The sequence below is a fragment of the Festucalex cinctus genome, chromosome 18 (assembly GCF_051991245.1).
Source record: "Festucalex cinctus isolate MCC-2025b chromosome 18, RoL_Fcin_1.0, whole genome shotgun sequence".
Taxonomy (NCBI): Eukaryota; Metazoa; Chordata; class Actinopteri; order Syngnathiformes; family Syngnathidae; genus Festucalex; species Festucalex cinctus.
The window spans coordinates 1,059,089-1,079,094 of NC_135428.1; the positions used below are offsets into that span (position 1 = coordinate 1,059,089).

A 20,006-nucleotide genomic window follows, 5' to 3' on the forward strand; every position below is an offset into this window, starting at 1 on the left:
AAGTAAGGCAGATGTTACATAAAACTATGATTCAGATTATGACTCACGCACGGTTTGAGCCTGAAATTAACATGGCGTTGTGTTCAACTGATATCACTAAACAAAACAGTGAACATTTAGTGTAAATGCACATTCACACCAACAAAAACCTGTAAAGCAAATATAAGAGAACATGTGTAAAGAAATGTTTTCGAAATGCTTATCAGGAATGGAACAGAGGTGTGAAAAATGTACTAGCACTGCTCGTCTACTTACTTGGTCCTCCGGTAGCCATTTTGTTTGTGAAGGAAACTGGTAAGGGTACTCAAGATGGCGCCAGAGTTCGCGAGTTCTACGGACACATACACCAACAATAAGTTATTTAATAAAGCGTTATATATACACAGTAATGCCATATTTGTAAAGGGGGGCTTCCCTTTTTAGTTAATACACCAAATATGGATGGTTTGACTCCATGAAACTACTGCTAAAAATAACGAGCATTTAACTGTGTTAAGTAACTATCTTTCTGTAAGGCGCTGTCTGATTGGTCCCTGCAGACCGCGGTTAACACTGAGCCAATCAGGGAGACGTTTACTCGCAAGTAAACAATTGACTTCCCGTCTTCCTTTCTCTTTGCCGTTAGCTAATTAGCGCCCTGTGAATAAAACACGAAAAACGTTCATTGGTGAGTAGCATTAATTACTATTTGCTTCATTATTTACCGTTTTTAATTAAATTTGACTGAGATAATACGGAGTCGAAATCAAAAGAATTAGAACTGTAGTTTTCTGACAAATGGACGCCAATAGAATCTGCCGGAATTAATTTTGGAACTCTGCTAGTTTGTTAATAACGGCTATTGAGCTGAAAATGTACAGAAATTTGTTACTTTTTTTTTTTTTACCTTCACAACAGCAAGATGAGTAAAGTAACACGCAGTCCGAGCCGAGGCGCCAGCTGGAGCTGCAACAGGCCTTTTGTGCATTTTGATGACGCCGAAGAAGGGTAGCGTTCGAATTTGGTTCAAAGTTTCAAAAACTGTATATGTTGATTTAAGTCCCATTGTAACGCAAATATTTGCCTTACGGTCTATGGGACCATCAGTTTGTCACGTTAACTTGTGAAGTTTTTATTTATATGCACTGCAGAGATGATGAACACGTGACCGAAGAAGCTGGCACACGTCCAATGAAGATGACGTCCACCCCCATAAATGCCAATGTTCTTGATTCGGATATCTTCTTTGAAGTTGAGGTAAAGAGAGAAAAGTACACAGACATTTTTTTTAATACTCCTTGAAGTTCTCTGTCAATTTTCTATGTCGTCATTCTTTCAGGATGAGGGTCCAGACGAGACTGCTTTCTTCAGTCCTTCTAGCGAAGACCTCACTGTTGAGCAGCCCTTGAACTCGGGGGTTGTAGAAGGTTCATGCGTTGACTTACACTAGTTGTTAATGTTTATTTTTTTATTATCATTAATACTTTGTGTGTTTGTTTGCAGCTAATACTGCTAACCTTAACAAGGATTCCACTGAAACTGAAGCAACTCCGTCTTCTTCGAATTCGCCAGATTCAGGTTCAGCGCCTGTTTAAAAGGGTCTCATTGCCTAGAGAAGTTGCACCATACTGAAATATATTTTGTTTTCCTGTTGAGAGTGAAGTATATATGAAATTATTTGGTCCAGAGTCCAAACTGCTGGATCAGTTAACACACTTAAAGCACGTTCTAACCGTGTTCATGGAACATTTTGCAAACTCAGCCGAAAAATCTTATCAATTGAACCTCCCTCGACCAGTGAATCGAAACAGAGTATTGTGCATCTGTATAGGCAGAATTTTGATATGAGATTGTGTCGCTGTACCTTATATATTGGCCAACGAGTTTTCCTACACCCTGTGGTTTCAGTTTGGGACACAGACTTCCACAAAATGCACATGGCGGCAATAAGCAGCAACAAATTTGACAGCCTCCTGAAGATGCTTCCCGCTTTCCACGACTGCAAGAGCCACATGGCGGCTTTTGTCCTCGTGAGAGGTACGTTTCACTTTTTGCACATTCAAAAACAACTTTGGGATTCACTATGAGTAACAGGTGAACTTTGCAATACTTTTCGTATGTATCTTTGCATAGAAGTGCCAGAGACCTCGTGCAATTACTACCAGGTGGTGGCGTTGGGAACCGGCCACTGCTGCTGCACCAGTTGGCTTTGCTTCAACGGGACTATGGTGCACAACTGCCACGCCATGATCATCGCCAGGCGGGCGCTGCAGAGGTGCGCCGGCCGGCAGAAAAAAACAAACGCCACCTCGGATGGACGTGATGCCACATTTGTCGTATTTTTGTCGTTAGGTTCCTCTACAAACAGCTTCTGCTCTTCTTCGACGCTGACCCTCAGGCCAAGGAGGCGTGCGTATTTGAGAGCAGCGCAGACGGGCCACAGCTTCGGCTCAAAGACGACATCAGCTTACACCTTTACACAAATCTGTGTCCTGAAGGTGCTGCCAGGGACTTCTACATGAGGTGCGACCACATGTTTCAAACCACGGCGTATTAGGGCCACCTTTTCGAGGGGGGGGGGGATATTACAAGAAAAACATTGTAACTTTGCCACGTTATGAAGTCGTAAAATTGCGAGTTTATAAAGTGGAAAATTTGTGAGAAAAAGTCGTAAATTTGCGAGTTCATAAAGTGGCGAATTTGTGAGGAAAAAAAATCGTCAATTTGCGAATTTATACAGTGGCAAATTTGTGAGAAAAAAAAGTTGTAAATTTGTTTTTGTAAATTTGTCATAAAGTAGCTTTGCTATGTGTATTTGTTGTAAGTTTCTGAGTTGTTTTTCTTGCAGATTTGCCATTTTATATTACCTCCCCTCCTGAAAAAGAACATTTTTCCGTGGCCCTAATACATCGTTTGAACCAATGAGCAGCAAATGAGTGACATCCGCGCCCGTTTTGTTTTCCATCTAAAAAGGGGCTCCGCCTTCAACACTCGGACCCCCGTGAAGCTGCAGTACCACGCCAAGAGCTTACTGGTGCCGGCCGCCCACCTGAACCCGAGCCACTGGGCGTCCAAGGTGTGCTGCGTCTCGCCCACCGACAAGCTGTGTCTGTGGACCTTGGTGGGCGTGCAGGGCGCTCTGCTCAGCCACTTCATCCGGCCGCTTTACATCACAAGCATGGTGCTCGGTAAACCGCGTGGCCGTCGTCAAGTCTGCTCGCTCGATTGGGGTCAAGTTGTGACGTTGTGACGTGACGCGCGGACGCAGGAGGCCAGAAGCTGTACGCCGACCGCTTGTCGGACATCACCGCCGAGTGTCTGGGCGACGGCTGGGAGGACATCCTGCCGCCGTTCTACAAGAAATTCCGCACGCGCTTTCTGTGCTGCGAGGAGGTTCGGCCCGTCGAGGCGTCGCCGCAGCGCGACGTGCTCAGCGTCAACTGGTGCCTCGGGGATGGAGACGTGGAGGTGGTGGACCCCAGCAAAGGCTTCCTTGACCACAGGTGAGCTGACGTCAGGTTTTGTTTTTGTTTTTTTTTGTTTTGTTTTTTTGCCAGCAGATTATGTTGAATATTTCAGCTGTAAAACTATTTCACATCAAATTTTCTCTCATATTTTTGATGAAAAACAACTCGACACACAATGAGAGTATATCAACAAGTGGCTACTACGACTCCATGCTACGAGCTAGTAAATTAGCTAGCATTAGTTAGCGATTGAATTAATATTATTGTTGGAACGTTATAGTTGTTGGATTAATGTTACCTAATAACTATATATATATATTTTTTTTTAACCTTTGACCGTGAATCCACCTCCTGTCTGTCCCATGTTGCACTCGCTTGCTGCAGATTTAAAAGGGGGCGTGTCACTGTGACAGATTAGCAGAGTCAAGATTTTACAAAATCACGTCATTTTCCTCTCATTATTGTTAACAAAATAAAATGTCCATGGATTTTAGTCCAGTTTTTATGAAGTCAAGTACATTTTCGGCTCGTCTTCATTAGTCGACGAAAACGCATGCTGATTTAGTCCCGCATATTGTTTATTAATGAGGTTTTAGTCTAGTTTTAATCATGTGAAAAATGTGTGTTGACGAAATGAGCACACTGACTCGCAGTTCTCCGTCCATGAGCGGGGCCGGCTTCTCCAGCAGGCTGTGCAAGCGGGCGTTCTACAGTTACTTCCGCAAAGTGGCTCAGCTGGGCGGCCACGCCTACCTTCGCGATCTGCCCGACTACCATCACGTCAAGGTGAGTCTCCAGATGAACTCATCATGTGGATGCGTGCGTGTGTTCATCTTTGCGTGCGTGCGCGCGCATCAGGTGGAGGCGGGCGTCTACCAGACCATCAAGGAGCTCGTCAAGCAGCACTTCCTCAGCAACCACTGCGGACCGTGGAATTCCAAAAAGCTGGTCGACTTCTTTAGCGCCTGAACGGACGGACGGACGGACGGACGGACGGATCTCCTGCATGTTTCCTGCATTTAAATTCTGTTATGGAGAAAAAAAAACATATATAGATTAGTTTGTTCTTAAGCTTCCCAATCTGTTACGGTTTAGCACAACGTTCTCGAGCTTTTGATTGCAAAGAAATGCTTCAACATGTCAATAAACGTGGTTTGAAAACTTACAATTTATTGTGCAAATGTTGAAAAGAAGTTCCAGCAAAAAAAAGTGATCAAAAATGACAATATGTACGCTGCCTCTTGACTTACAAGTGCTCCAACCTATGCAATTTATTTTTTGGCTTCGTTATGAAGGCACGCCACCACTAGATGGCAGCAGCGAACTTTACAAAGGGTGAAAGTGCAGCGACATCGTTTTTTTGTTGACAAATTGACGTTCAAGCCCCCCCAAAAAATTACACGTTAAAATTAAGCAAACCACCTTACAAGTAGCTGCTAGTTTAATGTCAGTACCAATGGAAAATGCCATAGATAATTGATGTATGTCATTTTATGTATTTATGATTTTTGAGTTACAAATCAAGCTCATAAGTCAAGGTACCACTATAATGGCAAAATGTGATTGCAGACTGAAAATGTTATCAATATAGTAAAAAATGAAAAAAATGAATTCAATCTCCAATGTGAAATAGAAGGTTTCCATTACAAGAGTTTTTCTAAGCTTCTTTGGCACAATCTGCTCACCAGTCACCTAGCAACAAACTCCTCCCTCGTCCTGATGTTCATGCGTTCATAATCGCAATGATTATTTGTGATAACTTTGCGGAAAACAAAGAACAATAAAACTGCGCATGATACAAATTACCGAGGATGAGCAACAGCTAATTTTACATGTCCGGTGCCGATGGCGCCGGTCCGAGTGTTGCCCGTCTGGCGTGGGCTCCTCCGCCATGTGCGGGGGTCACCGGCTGAGGCCCCGGATAGCTCGACTGGGCGCGGGGGAAAACCAGCGACTGGACCAAAACACCTGTGGGATCAATATCATCATCAAACATCTCATCAAGAAACAACCGCACAGGCCTTCTCATGTAGTACGATTCAGAATCCATTTTAAATGTCCCAAAATCGTTTTTATTTCATTGATTTGATACTGTCTTGCCCTTGTTTGTGTTCCGTGTTTATGTTGTACCCGATTTGGCCACTTAGGGGCAGTGTGGTTCCGCGCGTTCTGATACACAGTAAAGTTGGAGCCACATTAGAGAGTAGAAGGAGAAAGTCACGATCAAGTTATACCCATAAAAGTTGATTTTTTTGGCATTCTAGCAAGAGCATATGCCGGTGAGTCATGTTAAGATGCTTATCTGTCCATTCCTGAAGTATTTTGTATGAATAGCCGCTCTTTTGAGTGATAAAAGTGCCGTGAGTAGAGCGCAAATTAGGATTAGCGAGTAGAGCGCTAATTAGCATTAGCGAGTCAGACTGGAGTAGATCGTGACGATTCTTTGCTCATCTATAAAATGAAGCAGAAATAATTTTTCAATCAAATCTTCTTTAACAGAAAGTTGATTCTGAGTCAAATCGCGGACCCAAAAATCTGAATCGATTTGTGAGACATTCGACGATTCCCACCCCTGTTTTTTTTTTTATCATCCTGGAAAATCAACAAGTGAACAATGAAAATAGATCTTGTCAAATGGCGGCCATCACTCCAATCGACACTTGAAAACAACCACAGCTGTTTTCTTCAGGTGGAACCCAGGAAAGAAGACACAATGAAAACCGCAGAGGCCCCAGGATTGAACCCTGCGGAACACCATACGTTCCTCTTGTGCATGTTTTGCTCGACATAAGTTAGTTTTACAATAATAAACCATCACAACAGCCACACAAGTCAATTACTGAGCGCAGCACAGATTTGATGGAACCCAGGTTAAGAACTGCACCCATGCTCGTCTCGAAGGCACCAACGACATCAAGGTGACAAGTGAGTGAGTGGTGGTTGCTTTTTGCACGGACCCAAGTCAGGCCTCTTGTAGGACGAGGCCCCGCGGCCGGACTCCGAGGACGCCGACGTGCTTTCAGTGGAATTGGACTCGACGGAGCGCAGCGACGGCACGCCGGCGTTGAGGGGGTGCGATCCCGCTTTGGCAACGGCAGTCGCCGTGTGGCTCCAATCTACACGACGACAACGAGAACCCACGTCAGTGTCTCTTTAGAGAGTCGGCTTGTCGGATTCCTGCGAGAGACGACGGACAAGGTGTACCGGAGTTTTCCTCGGGCCGGAATTTGCCAAAGCACAGGTGAAGCCGCCACTGTCGTCGGACGTTTTCTTTCATCAGGCAGTGGAAGAGAAAGATGAAAATCCCTGGAAAAAAAACAACAACAATCAATAGACGCAATCGGCAGATTGAACAGGATCTTTCGTTGGGTTCTTGTCTCTGTGGAGGACCAAACAACCAAAATTAAAAATAAATCAATCCAAAATAAAAACAGACATAAAAAAAATAATTCAAAAATTAAATACAAAAAAAAATAAAAATGGAAATAAAAATAAAAAATATAAATCCATATTTTTTTAAACACACAATTAAAAAAACGAGGTATCGATAAACAAATTTAAAAAATATATATAAAAATAAAAAACTAGATTCCAAAATCTAAAATTGTCGAAATAAAAAGAACAAAAATATATATGCATAAACAAATTAAAAAAAAAGAAAAATACAAAAACAAAAAACGAGATTCAAAAAACTAAAAATGTGGAAATAAAATGAACAAAAAAACAAATATATAAATAGAATTAAATATCAATCAATAAATAAAAAGCGCACTGCTCTCCCAAATATTTATTTAATTCTTGTCATTTTTGTATTTATTTTTACTTTATGCATATTTTTTGTTATTTCCATTCATATATATATATATATATATATATATATATATATATATATATATTTTGTATTTGATTTTTGAATTATATTTTTTGATATCCGTTTTTATTTTGCTAAAACATCTCGTGTTTACCTTGAAAGGAGTTGAGTATGGAGAAGATGTAGAGCAGGACCACCCGGGCCGGCCCCCAGGTAAAAAAGCCGCTGGTCCAGGTGAGTCCGAGTAACAGAGTGAGAGTGGCGACCCCCTTCAGGTCGCGCATCAGACCCCCGCGGGCCACGGCGGGACTTTTGGCACGCATGTGGCGAATCTGCCTGAGGACCACCACAAAAACCTGACACAAGCAAAAGCACAATTTGGGGGCAATTATTCCATTTTGTGTCGCCGTCATTTCATTTCTTTGGAATCATTTTTGTATTTTGAAGCTTACGGCGATATTGAAAAGAAAGACCAGCAAGGCGTACGCCACCACAGACACGTAGAAAGTCACGTCGTCCTGCAGCCAGCAGCTGCGCAAGGAAAAACGGGAATATTAAGTCGGCGCAAAAGGTGCACGATTTGGGCCACGTGTCAAAAAAATTGCGCGTACAAGTCGTGGGAGTTGTCGAGCGGCGCCAGGCTGCTCCGAGTGACGGCGTCCACGAGACCGCCGTAAGCGTCTCGCTTCACAATCAGCACCAGCGCGCAAATCGCCAGCGGAATTCCTACAAGTCCGATTCGGAAATAAACATCAGTTAGGGAAAAAAAATCATCATCATCATTATTGTTATTATTATTATTAGTATTATTATGTCTTTCACCAAATGAAGTGACCGGTGAGTGCACTTTTTTTTTTTTTTTTTTTTTTATGTTTTATATAGTTGTTTTTTTCATGATGACTCACCCCATCCCAGCGCACAAAACTTGAGCATGTACGCCGGCACGTAGACGTTGAAGACCTTGACGAGGGCGAAGTACATGTTGAGGCCCTCCAGTCCCATCCAGGTGAAGGACGCCAGCAGGAAGTAATGCAGCGCGGCGGCGGCGGCCACGCACAGCGCTTCCGCGCCCCACGACGACAGCCACGAGTCCAGCAGGAAGGACAAGTTGAGGCCCAGCAGGGCCACGCAAAGGTTGATGAGGATCCGAGACGGGTAATCGCCACGCAGCTTCCTGAAAGGAGGGAAAAAGCAAGATGGTGACGTCAAGTGACAAGTGACCCTCGTCGTTTTTGGAGTCTTACTCAAAAGCCGTGTAGGTGAGGACAGTGATCCCCAAAAACAGTGAGGAGACTCCACAGCCGACGTAAGTGATGACTGTCAACGCATGCGCGTTCGCTTCGTCCACAGGAGACCTGGAAACATCCTGGACACAAAACATGCACACGACCCCGCCCCCTCAAATGTCTGTATTTTTTTTAAATTTTTTTCCCAATCAGACGCCTACTAATTGCCATTCCCCTCCCGCACAGTAGATGGTGCTATGGACCACAAAATATCGTCATGAACCTTCACTAGGAGTCTGGAGAAGAAGAATCCGCGAGTGACCGTTTAAAAATAACTTTTTTGTTTTGGACGGACATCAATAAGTTAACGTTGTTTGGCGCAAGCTGAAAATAAACGCATGAGCTGAATGACGAACGGCGATGTGAAGCAGGAAGTAAGGAGCGGCCACCAAATTAAAAGTATAGATTAAAACCTTTTTAGTCGACAAGTGGGAGTTTTAATAACATTATGTGGCTGTAAATAATGTAGTAGTAGGAGTAACAAACAAATGTATTATTTATTACATGTGACATATTACACTAATTGTTATGTCCCTCCTGCACATTAGGTGGCGCTATGTATGACAAAATGTTGTAATCCATCTCACTAGGTGTCTGGAGAAGAAGAGTCCAATCGAGACGACAACTTTTTGGCAAAGTCCCCGTGAGACGTGAGTGACTGCTTAAAATAACTTTTATATTCTGCTAGATTGTTTTGGACGGACATCAATAAGCTAACGTTGTTTTGCGTGAGCTGAATGACGAACGGAGATGTGAAACAGGAAGCAGGAAGTACGGCAAGGCCTCCCAAATTAAAAGGAGAGATTTCAAAATCCGATATTTCAACATCACACACGCAAAACGTTTTTAGTCTGGGATTTAATAACATAATGTTACAAATTCATTAAGTTATTATTCATTCAATGTGTTTATTTTTTTCCATGGTGTGTGGAAAATGAAATAAGGTGACAAAATATGACTTGTTCCTTAAATGAGTTAAACGAACCAAGTGTATGCATGCACATTTCATTCATGTTAAAATGATAAAAAAATATAGTTCATAAACTTTGAATGTTTTTGTATGTTGTTAATAAACAACGCATTATGTGTTAAAACCGGAGTTATTATAGTTTGGGAATTTTTCATTTGAGTTAGATTTGATTTAGTTTTGATTTTATTTAGTTAGTTTTAATTAGTTTTCAGAGTGTTTTTTAGTAGCTTTAGTTATTTAAAAAATGCTTAGTTTGAGTTAGTTTCAGTATTAGTTTTATTTTTATTTTTTTTTAAATATTTATAACTTGTGTGCAATATTCAAAAACCAGCATGGGAGCGACGTCATTTGAAGGTGCTTTTCTTTGGCTGCTGCTCGACTTCTGTGTGACACATTTTCAATCGTCCCTTTTCCAATTAATATCAAAATAAATCGACTGTAAATCACATTTCAAATCATCCCCACAGGCTCGTTTTTTTTTTTTTTTTTTTACCAGAAGAAGTCCAAAGTGCGTGAGATGATCACACAGGCACGTGGTGAAGTCGACGCTGCTGTTGTGTTTTCTGCAGCCGCGAGAGTTCCAGCCTCCGCGTCCGTCTGGCGCACGCACGCACTTCAAAATCAGAACAAATCGGGATTTTTTTGTGTGTGTGTGTGACTGCTTGCCGTTGTCGTTGAAGTTCCAATACACACAGCGCGTGTCCACGTGGGGCTGAAACAACAATCGGAGCGCGTTCAAGCATCGTTGGAACATCCAAACACGGATGACGCCGGTCGCGCTGGCTCGTACGGGTTTGGGTCGCAAATGGCGCAGCGTGACGAGGACGTCTTGTGGGAGGTCCCGGATGGGGGCGGAGCAGTTGCTGACGCTGGCCGATACCACGAAGCTGTTGAGGATCCGATCCTCGCGATGGTTCTGGAGATCCAATGTCGAGAATCGAGTGTCAGTTCGTGGTGGACATGACGGTCCACGTGAGGATGCGCAAAAATAAATAAATAAATACCTCGAAGAGCTCCGGGATGCCGTAGAACTGAAACTGGACCCTCAACGGGTTGAGGCCGCGCGGGAAGCTTTGTTGCAGGATGGGAGGTAAAGACATGAACGCCACCGTGTCTCTCACGGGGAACTTGTTCAGGAAAATCTGGAACATAAACACATGGGCTGCCGTTGCATTTTCAAAAATTTTATCAGGTATACTCGGAAAAAAGTAAAACAATTATGGAGCAAAAACGGACCCTTTGTACACTTTATGGGTCGATTTGACCCAATTTTCTGACTTGTTTTATACAAAATTGTTGATCATGTTTCTAGCATAATTCGCTTAAACCAGGGGTGTCAAATTCAATTGAATTCAAGGGGCCTTATCTTAAACATGTCTGTGACGCAATAAATATAAAAAAACGAACGAGGTGGGAAATTGTGCGCGGAAATTAAAAGTACAGTGTGAAAATATTCTCATGTATTATTCTCTTACTGCAGAGTAATCTGAAATTTATTCACAAAATGATATTTTGGAATGTCATCAAAGTGATCATCAGTGTGCCCTCTAGTGGACAAAATTAGCTACAACAGTTCTTTTGACCGACAACTGCTTTTTTGCGACCCCACTGACGGGCCACTTCTGGCCCACGGGCCGGATGTTTGACATCTTAAGCTTAAACGATTGCATATCCCAACAGTATATTTTGATTTTACACATGTACGCAACTCAGATCTTGTGACCTACTTAATATTTTAGTGCAAAATCAGAAATGTCGTGATCATTTGTTGTGCGGGCTAACCTGAGGTTTGGAGCCGACCCCGTCAGACGACACCCCAAAAGTCAAACCGGCAAAATGGCCGCCGGGGGCCACGTCCACCATGGAGACGGCCACGGCCGGTGCCACCAGCGTGGCCGAGTCCTGAAATCCCACCATGCCGTCTCCCACCGCCTCCGTGATGTTCACAATCCTGCACGACGATCATAAGCAAGCTTATTTTACTTCGTTAAAATGCTGACAAAGCTAACGGAAACTACGTTTTATGTTCATAAAATTCACTAAAATGATAGCAAAAATGTCCTTGGTCTTTGGTAATTCCTTGAATGCATGAGCCTTTGGGGATGATTTGAAATATGATTTGAAGTCGATTTATTTTGATATTAACCAGAAAAAAGGACGTTTGAAAGTGTGTCACACAGAAGCGACATCATCTCGCAGCAGCCAATAGAAGAGCACCAAAAGATGACGTCGCTCCATGCTGGGTTTTTTTTTTTTTAATTATGCATAATACACATTTTTTTTAAAAACAACTAAAACTAAACTAAGCATTTCTTAAAGAAATAAAACGGATAAAAACTAACAAAACCAGCCTGAAAATGAATTAAAACGAACTCAATTTAAAAAACAAAACTCAAAACCAAATCACGTGAAAAATTCCCAAGCTACAATAACCCTGATTATAAGACAATTTGTTTGTTTGAATTGTGCTTTTGGTTACGCGTTGGTGAATGGCAGGAAGCAGCTGTCGGATCGCAGGATGTCGGAGACGGCGTCGACGAGCGCTTGTCCCAGGCGGGGCGTCAGCGGCCCGACCACGCCCAGCACGTCCTCCATCTTGGCCAGCAGCGTGACCATCTCGGGACGGTCCAGCTCCGAGCGGTTGCTCAGCAAACTCGACATCATCTCCACCACGTCCAGCGCCGTCTCTGGACGCCAAACAGGTGGCTCGCCTCGTTACATGAAAATGACGCTGACGAGCGAGATTGTGAGTTTGGCGTCGCCACCGACCGGGAGTCACGTCCACGTGGTCCAGATCGGGGATGGTTTCCACCACTAGGTGGCACTCTTGCAGATTTGGGGCCATCCATCCCGTGCTCAGGCTCAGCTTGCTAAACAAAAAACACATTGACGAGGAGGAGGAGGCCATTCATATTCATATCACTAATAAGTCGCCTTTGAGGCTTCCCAATTTCACCTCCCACAACAAATTGACACACTAACACAGTGACCAAAATTGAGGCTCACAATAATGATGATCTCACAATATGACGCGAATATCAATATATTAGTCAGGTGGTAAAGCCACAATAATCTACGATAAAACTAATCGTAAAATAATAATATTTTGTATATTCTACTTGAGTAGGCGTATTGATTAATCTATCGGGAGACAAAGTATCACGAATTATTGCGATATCGATATATATATCATCAAACTCCGAGTTTACATTCATTGTGCAGATGTAAGATTAATCTCAAGCAATTAAGCAAACTTTTTAAACTTTTTTTTTTTTTTTAATTTAGCTGAAAACTAAGTTTTAAGACGGCATATTGTCAGTTCAACATGTTTCATTTAAAACAGACGTCACTGTGTCTTGTGTGTTACACTTTCAAACAAGTGTTATTTTCTGTATAACAGAATGTAATAAATAAACAATACAAATGTATGCTGAAGGAAATTACGTGTACAATCCAATGACGACATTATGACTAAAACATCCATTCATTTGAGTCAAAAAAAACGACAATTTCTTGTCAAGACGAACACTGTTGCGGATTTCTTATCTTCTGGATAAAAGACGAAAGAACGCGTCTGTACGCTTCGAAGCTTGTGATGAATGTTTTTACTGCCGTCGTCAACATGCAAGAGCGAAGGCGCCCATCGTGTCAATATGTACCAGCGGAAGTCATCGCCGCTCACAAGCGCACATTTTATTGAAGCGTTCGTGTTGACGCAAGAGAATTTAAAGAGCCGCTTGTCGTTTCACGAGGGCGCTAACTTCATTTTCTTTGCAATTTGTTTCTCGTGAGAATCTGGTCGGAAATCAGACACAAACCAGGGGTGGGAATCTTTCGAGTCAGAACCGATTTTTGATTTAAAGTGATTTGATTAACAATGATTTCTGCTTCATTTTTTTTAGATAGCAAATGATCGACTGCAGTTCAGTCTAACTTGCTAATGCTAATTAGCCTGCTACTCGCGGCACTTTTACCCCTCAAAATAAATGGCTATTCATACAAAACGCTTCAGGAAATGTAAACAGAGAAGCATCTTCACATGACTCACCGGTATATGCTAAAAAAAATAAAAATAAATCAACTTGATCGTGACTTTCTCCTTCTACTCTCTAATGCGGCGACAACTTAACTGTGTATCAGAACGCGCGGAACAACACTGCCCCTAAGTGGCCAAATCGGGTACAACAAGAACATGAAGTCTAGTCGAGTTTTAGTCTGATGAAAAACGTGCGTTGACCAAATTATTTTGGTTTCGTTTTCGTTGACGAAATTAACACTACTATTCCGTGAGATTTCGTAGAAATCTGTCCAAAATCCCATCAGATTTTGTTTCATTTTTTCTTGGGGAAAAATAACGAAATAAAGGATCCTCGTGAAATGATTTTGCGAGCGACGCGTGTGCGCTTCTCACCAATGTCTGGTGGCGTGGCGTTGCGTGTTTTTGGGACACGGCCGAGTGCTGTTTTCCCCGCCGGGCGTGTCGGGCCACTCAAAGAGCCCTTTTCTCGTTTGCTGACTCTCCGCGTCGCACGTCGCGTCCACTGACGTCAGTCAAACGGAAGAAAGAAAAAAGTTGATCCATTCGTCAAGCCTTCAACCTTTGACCTCCGCTTGCTTGCTTGCTTACGTATGCGACTTATTTGCACATCCTGGGTTTCTATGGAGACGGGACCTTGCACGTAAGGCGTCAGGAGCAGGTCTCGAATCAGAGCTTCCGTTTTCTGAGCGTTGACGGGCGATGACGTCGCCTCAACCTGGAAGATGAAACTCGCCAGTCTGCAATAAAAAGGTTGATTGGGACAAAAACTACTCATTTGGAATTAAAAAAAAAAAAAAAAAAAAGTCGGCTAAAGTCTCATTATATTCATTTGGTAGAAAATATTTGTTCTTTTGTTGTTTGACAAAATCCCTCCAAAGTCTCATCATAATATCTACCAGTATTTTGAAAAATGAAAACACTGAAAACAATACATTATGTTAAAATCTTACTACCGGTAAATTATTGTGAGAGCATCTGTATATTTTAGACAACATCTACCATATTAATTTTACAAACAAAAAAATCTTACTAAATTATGTAATAACATTATTATTACATATTATAACATAATTCATTTTGTGCAAACTACATCTATTTTGTTTAAAAAAATAAATAAATAAATAAAATCAATATATCGTGAAAAAAATCCCACTAATTTTTGGTCAAAGAATCAAGAGATTTTGTAGAAAATCCTACTAAAAATAATTGACATCTATTTTGGTCCAAATAAAGTCTTACGAGCGCATATATATATATACCAGTTCTCAATTTTGAACAAAATATTGCTAAAATAGAAAATCCTGCTAAAAATGTTTTTTTTCCGCCCACATCGGATTTAAGGAATAATTGATTTAAAATTAGTATTTTGTATAAAATAAAGTGCTGTGAAATCAATTCATATTGAGCAAAATCCACCAAACCAAAAATGTGTTAAAATTGTCATCAATGAAATTTATGCCAGCTCCAACATGCGCACCTGGACACGTTTGCAGACACCTGGCGGGGGAAAAAAAGAAGAAGAAAATATTGACGGAAGGTGAAGAAGAAATATACAACATTGAATCGCAACTGCGCATTTTGCACATTCACCAAATACAGTTATTGAATTCAACAGCCATAAAAGACATTTTTGACATGAATAACTTCAATATGAGTATTCTAATATCAGCAACTATTTGAGTAATGTCGTCTTACCTCATCAGAAGTAGACAAGTCCGAGTACGTGAGGGCGCGTTTACGTCTGCGGGGGAGATTAAAAAGAACAGGATTTTTTTTTTTAATGCTGATTTTGGCGTGAACGGGAAGCACGTGAGCACACCTGAGATCTTCGGGGAGCACCTGGAGGCCGAACACCAGCATCATGTGATCGGACAGAATGTCGTTGAGCTGCGAACAACCATTTTCCAAACTATTTCATCCAGGCAAAGCTAATCGAGCGTCGATTGGGAAAAGGCTGATGGGCTCACCCACGTGCTGACGAGAAGCTGCGGGCTCTCACATTCTCCCGTGATGGACACCGTGGCCTGAACCTCATAGAACAGCTCTTCAAGGGATGGAAAAATCAATTAACATCACAGATCATTCATCTCAAAATACTGGACCTACTAAAGTTGCGTGAGATTTTGTTAAAAAATAAAAAAAAGCAACAACAAAAAATCCTACCAAAGTGTTATTTGATGATCTGTTTGAAGAAAAGATTTTGTGGAAAATCCTACGAAATTCTTGTGAGAATGGAAATATGTCCATCTTTTTGTGCAAATTTTGTACAAAAATATCAATTGTCTTGAGAGATCATTTTGTCCTACAAAATCCAACAAAAATCTCATTTAACTTTGATTTACTGAAAATGAACTAATCTTGTGCAAACATATATATATATATATTGGTTTTAAATAAACTACAAAATCTATAGATACAAGAAATAATAAATAATAGTAATATTTGTGTATTTTCTTTGGAAAAATCCTAGTAAAATCTTGAGAGAACGTCAATCAAAAATTAAAATACTTTCCAAAAACAATGTGACAAAAAAATCCTACTAATCCTACTAAAATTTAATATTTTGTTTAAAAAAAAAAACAATCTACTAGTGTTGTGAGTTTATCTATAAAATTGGAGCAAAATCCTAATAATATCTTGCAATTTTATTTTGAAAAATACATCTACTGTAGAGAATATCTATTTTCTGGAGAGAAAAAAATCCTACTAAAATTAAATATTTTGTTTTAAAAAAAATCTACTCGTGTTGAGTTTATCTATAAAATTGGAGGAAAATCCTACTAAAATCTCTCAATTTTATTTAAAAAAAATCATTTAGAGCTGAGAGATCGTCTATATTATATTTTCTAGAAAAAAAAACCCTCAAAATATAGTCTTACCAAATGTAAAAAAAATAAAAATAAATCCCACAAAAATTTTGTGTGACTATTTTGTCATAAATTGTCCTCAGATGAATGTGGACCTACTTGATCTTCATGACGCACTGACCTGAGATGTTGGCGGATGTTTGCGTGGAGGAAGCCGCGAGCGTTGACGTGGTGACAGGACGACGCGTCGTGGGCACGGCGGGCGACGTCGAATTGGAGGGGAAAGCGTCTGAAGGCGCCGAAGACAATTAGCGCCTGTTGTCATGGTAACAAGTCAGCCCCCTCCATCTGCTCTCCTACCGACGGGCGTGGTTTGTATGCTGGCTTTGTCAGCCTGCACCTGGACCAGACCGCTGGGTCCCAATGTGTAGGCGGGAGCCAGTTTGGTGCGAATCGTTTGCTGCACGGCCGCCACGTCCGTTCCGGGGATGACGTTCACGTACGCCAGCAGGGAAAAACTTGGCAACACACGCGTCAACATTTTCGATTTATGACTTTCTGTTTAGATTGATGTCACATTTCTCACCTGTTCATACTGGAAGAGGCTTCTTCTGCACTGGATCTGATCCAAATAATGGGAAACTGATGTTCAGATCACATTTACTGGTCGGAAGAATTGAAAAGTGCAAACGTGGTCCCACCTGCTTGCTTCCGACACGGACACTTGATGCAAATAGATTTCTGAAGGCAACACAGCTTCGAGCTGAAACGGACACAAATGCGCTTTTTGATGTTGTTGGGCTTACAAAATGTCGTTTGTGATGTCGGTAAATGTTTTGCACTTCTACCCATCGGTGCGCGATGTCTCTGGCTGTGTAGTGCTCCGTGTTGTTGCCGTCGGCGCGAATGATGATGAACTTCAGGCTCACCTTGTAAATGGACCACTCTGCCGTTACGACAAGCAAGGACATTTTTTGGTGAGAGCTTGCAATCTGAAAAACAATCTTGAAAAGTTGAGTGTGGCTTGTTGATCTGGACGTATGATTCTCGCGTCGGGTGCGAGAAGTCCTGGGTTCAAATCCCGGGAAAGCCCGACTTACGTTTAATCGTAGGAAAAGAAGAGAAGGTTGTTGTGGTGCTAAACAGACAGAAGCTTATGGAGAGACAAATGTTGGATTGGATGGACAGACAATGGATGGATGGATGGACTAATGATGGATGGATGGATAGAAGAATGTATAGATGATGGATTATGATGGATTGACAAATGTTGGACGGACGGACGTGTGTAACGTCGAAAGGATGTTATGTTGCTGTCGCTGCTGACCACAGGTGAGCGTGCGATCAGGTATGGGCGCACACACGCGCGTGTCCCACTGCTCCCTGCTCCATGGCAGCACATCCCCCTCGCTGCACGGCGCCGCCTTCACTTCCTGTCCGCTGCGTCGTCGCCCCCACACGCGGAAGAGAGACAAGCTGGCCAAAAGGTCGCCGCACGGACCGACACGCCGGGCCACGCCCAGCGTCAGCGTCCCGTTGGCGGCCATCTCGCAGCATGAGGCGGACGACGTGATGTCGTCATCACCTGCACAGCAAAGTTGGTCCTCAAAAACGTTTTGTTTTGGTGACGTGCTAAAGTTGACTTACCAGCCTCGAGCTCGGTCTCGCTTCCGTTGACGTACAGCGTGGGCGTGTCTCGAGCGTGCGACCAGGTGAGACATAACGAGTGCCACTGTCTCGGAGCCAGGCCGACGGAGGCCGTCGTCCACTCGTTGCCTAGCAACCACACCACCACCGCATCCTCCCGCCCACCCAAACCTAAAATGGCGCACTCCACCTCGGGATGGTGGTACATGAAGGCGCTCCATGCGCCGCTTCCTTCAGCCTTCAAAGAACATTGCATTCATTTTTTTTTTTTTTTAAATAACATATCCATACAGCATTTCTTTGTCAAATGTGTCAACAGAGAGGTTAAATAGTTAAAATGAGCTACGTCAATAGCAAAAAATGCCTAAAATAATTATGCTAAATGGCTAGCTAAGATAGTTAGCTTATAATAATAATAATAATAATAACAAGAATAAGAATAAGAATAATAATGTTAAGTAAAACTTGGCTTGACAATGTATTGATTATTTTAATATCGATGGCATTTAAATGTGTTGATAATATACATAGGTTAAGTAGCTACCTAGCTAACTAAAATTGATAAGCTAAGTAGCTAGCTTATAATAATAACAATAATAATAAAAGTGTTAAGTAAAACTTGGTTTGACAATGTATTGAATATTTAAATGTGTTAATAATTTGGTACATAGGCTAAGTAGCTAGCTAGCTAGCTAGCTAAAATTGATGAGCTAAGCTAGCAAAGATAGAGCGAAAACAAAATGATCTTGAAATTATTTCAGCTCAAATGCAATCTTAAATATAGGAAAATTAAATAAATTGAAAATGTAATGTACATAAGTAATATAACGTTATATTCTCAAAAAAGGTAAAAAATAAAAATAAAAAAAAAACATTAATGCAAATAAATAGACACGTACCTTTTCTACATATTCAGGCAAAAAAAAAAACGAGCATTCTTACATCACTGTTGCTTAACCTTTGCATACCACCAGAGGGAGCCCGCGTGCCACTAACGCTACATCTCTCCTGAGCAATCGAATCTATGAATAACAAGTAAAGCGTCAAGCAGCAATCCAAAGATGCGGTTGACCTTGAACTTGAGGTGGAGGCAGACTGTCAACTGATCCAAGGTCGGGATGAAGACGTCAGCTTCCAGTTTCCAATGCGTGCAGCCGGCGCTGAATTGGGCCACGTTGCCCCACAGGCTCAGCAGAGGCGCTGAAAAGTGCACGCAAACTTCGAGCAATCGGTCATTTTAGAACCGAGGAGGAAGTACAACAACAAACAACTACATTTCATACCTCGCATCACTGAAGTGGCAACATTGATCAGCAGAGTCACGCTGACCGCCATGTTGAATATTTTGCCTCGAAAAGTCATTTCGTTTGAAATCTATTTAAAAAAATAAAATAACAAAACATGACGTCACAGTCCAAAGTAAAGTCAACTCAACAGTTTTTAACGTACAGGTGCGAACATTGAACACTTACCGGTTAACGATTCCTGCTAGCTGTGCCGTTTGAGCGCGTTTACGAGGACGACGATGAGAGCAGTCAAGCAGAGAAAAAAAAAAAAAAAAAAAAAGAGGAACCGATACACGTAATGTACACAAACTTTACAGGTGACGTCAATCATTACCAGCTTTTTATGGAATATAGAAATCAATCACTTAGTAAGTCATTAGTCAATTAAAATGTTGACATTTGTTTTAAAACAGACACTTGTAAAAAATGACATTCAAATGTATTAACATAATGAAATACAGCTGAATTCTACTTACTGTAATGGAGTAAAAATAAATAAATAAATTAAGCCATTGGAACATGACGCAACAGTTCTCTTTCGTTCCTCCCGACCGCTAGGTGGCGCTGCAGTATGAGGATGTATTATTATTGTGTATGCCGAGCATGTACATACGCTAATGACAAATGTACATATGTGTTAAAGTACAATTGTTTACACGAGCAGGTTTACATATTTTCTTTTATTGATGTATTCATTTGCTGCATTAATAATGA

The 20,006-nt window shown here is 41.6% G+C and overlaps 2 protein-coding genes across 3 annotated transcripts; one reads left to right on the plus strand and one right to left on the minus strand.

The window, feature by feature from the left end:
• Window positions 1-506: 506 nt before the first annotated feature.
• Window positions 507-4,614, plus strand: adad2 (adenosine deaminase domain containing 2). 2 transcript variants are annotated; one of them, XM_077505965.1, is made up of 12 exons: window positions 507-667; window positions 898-987; window positions 1,131-1,236; window positions 1,319-1,406; window positions 1,483-1,557; window positions 1,888-2,016; window positions 2,113-2,254; window positions 2,332-2,502; window positions 2,953-3,167; window positions 3,248-3,482; window positions 4,100-4,232; window positions 4,305-4,614. In XM_077505965.1, the coding sequence occupies exons 2-12, from the start codon at window positions 902-904 to the stop codon at window positions 4,413-4,415; spliced, it is 1,491 nt and encodes a 496-aa protein (XP_077362091.1). In that variant the 5' UTR covers window positions 507-667; window positions 898-901; the 3' UTR covers window positions 4,416-4,614. The 2 variants fall into 2 exon arrangements, with proteins under 2 accessions (XP_077362091.1, XP_077362090.1); XM_077505964.1 differs by having other exon boundaries at window positions 4,100-4,614.
• On the minus strand, window positions 4,597-19,562 carry adgrg4b (adhesion G protein-coupled receptor G4b). The gene is made up of 31 exons (XM_077505956.1): window positions 19,479-19,562; window positions 19,290-19,380; window positions 19,079-19,206; window positions 18,007-18,244; window positions 17,687-17,944; window positions 17,208-17,305; window positions 17,061-17,122; window positions 16,946-16,981; window positions 16,720-16,877; window positions 16,541-16,648; window positions 15,520-15,596; window positions 15,372-15,439; window positions 15,248-15,293; window positions 15,030-15,049; window positions 14,141-14,289; window positions 13,925-14,054; window positions 12,283-12,383; window positions 11,993-12,200; window positions 11,296-11,464; window positions 10,518-10,655; window positions 10,304-10,429; window positions 10,180-10,225; window positions 10,007-10,110; window positions 8,502-8,623; window positions 8,163-8,431; window positions 7,869-7,983; window positions 7,710-7,788; window positions 7,412-7,613; window positions 6,651-6,752; window positions 6,404-6,562; window positions 4,597-5,414 (listed from the first exon to the last, which is right to left on the minus strand). The coding sequence occupies exons 2-31, from the start codon at window positions 19,366-19,368 to the stop codon at window positions 5,275-5,277; spliced, it is 3,735 nt and encodes a 1,244-aa protein (XP_077362082.1). The 5' UTR covers window positions 19,369-19,380; window positions 19,479-19,562; the 3' UTR covers window positions 4,597-5,274.
• Between the last annotated feature and the right edge of the window lie 444 nt (window positions 19,563-20,006).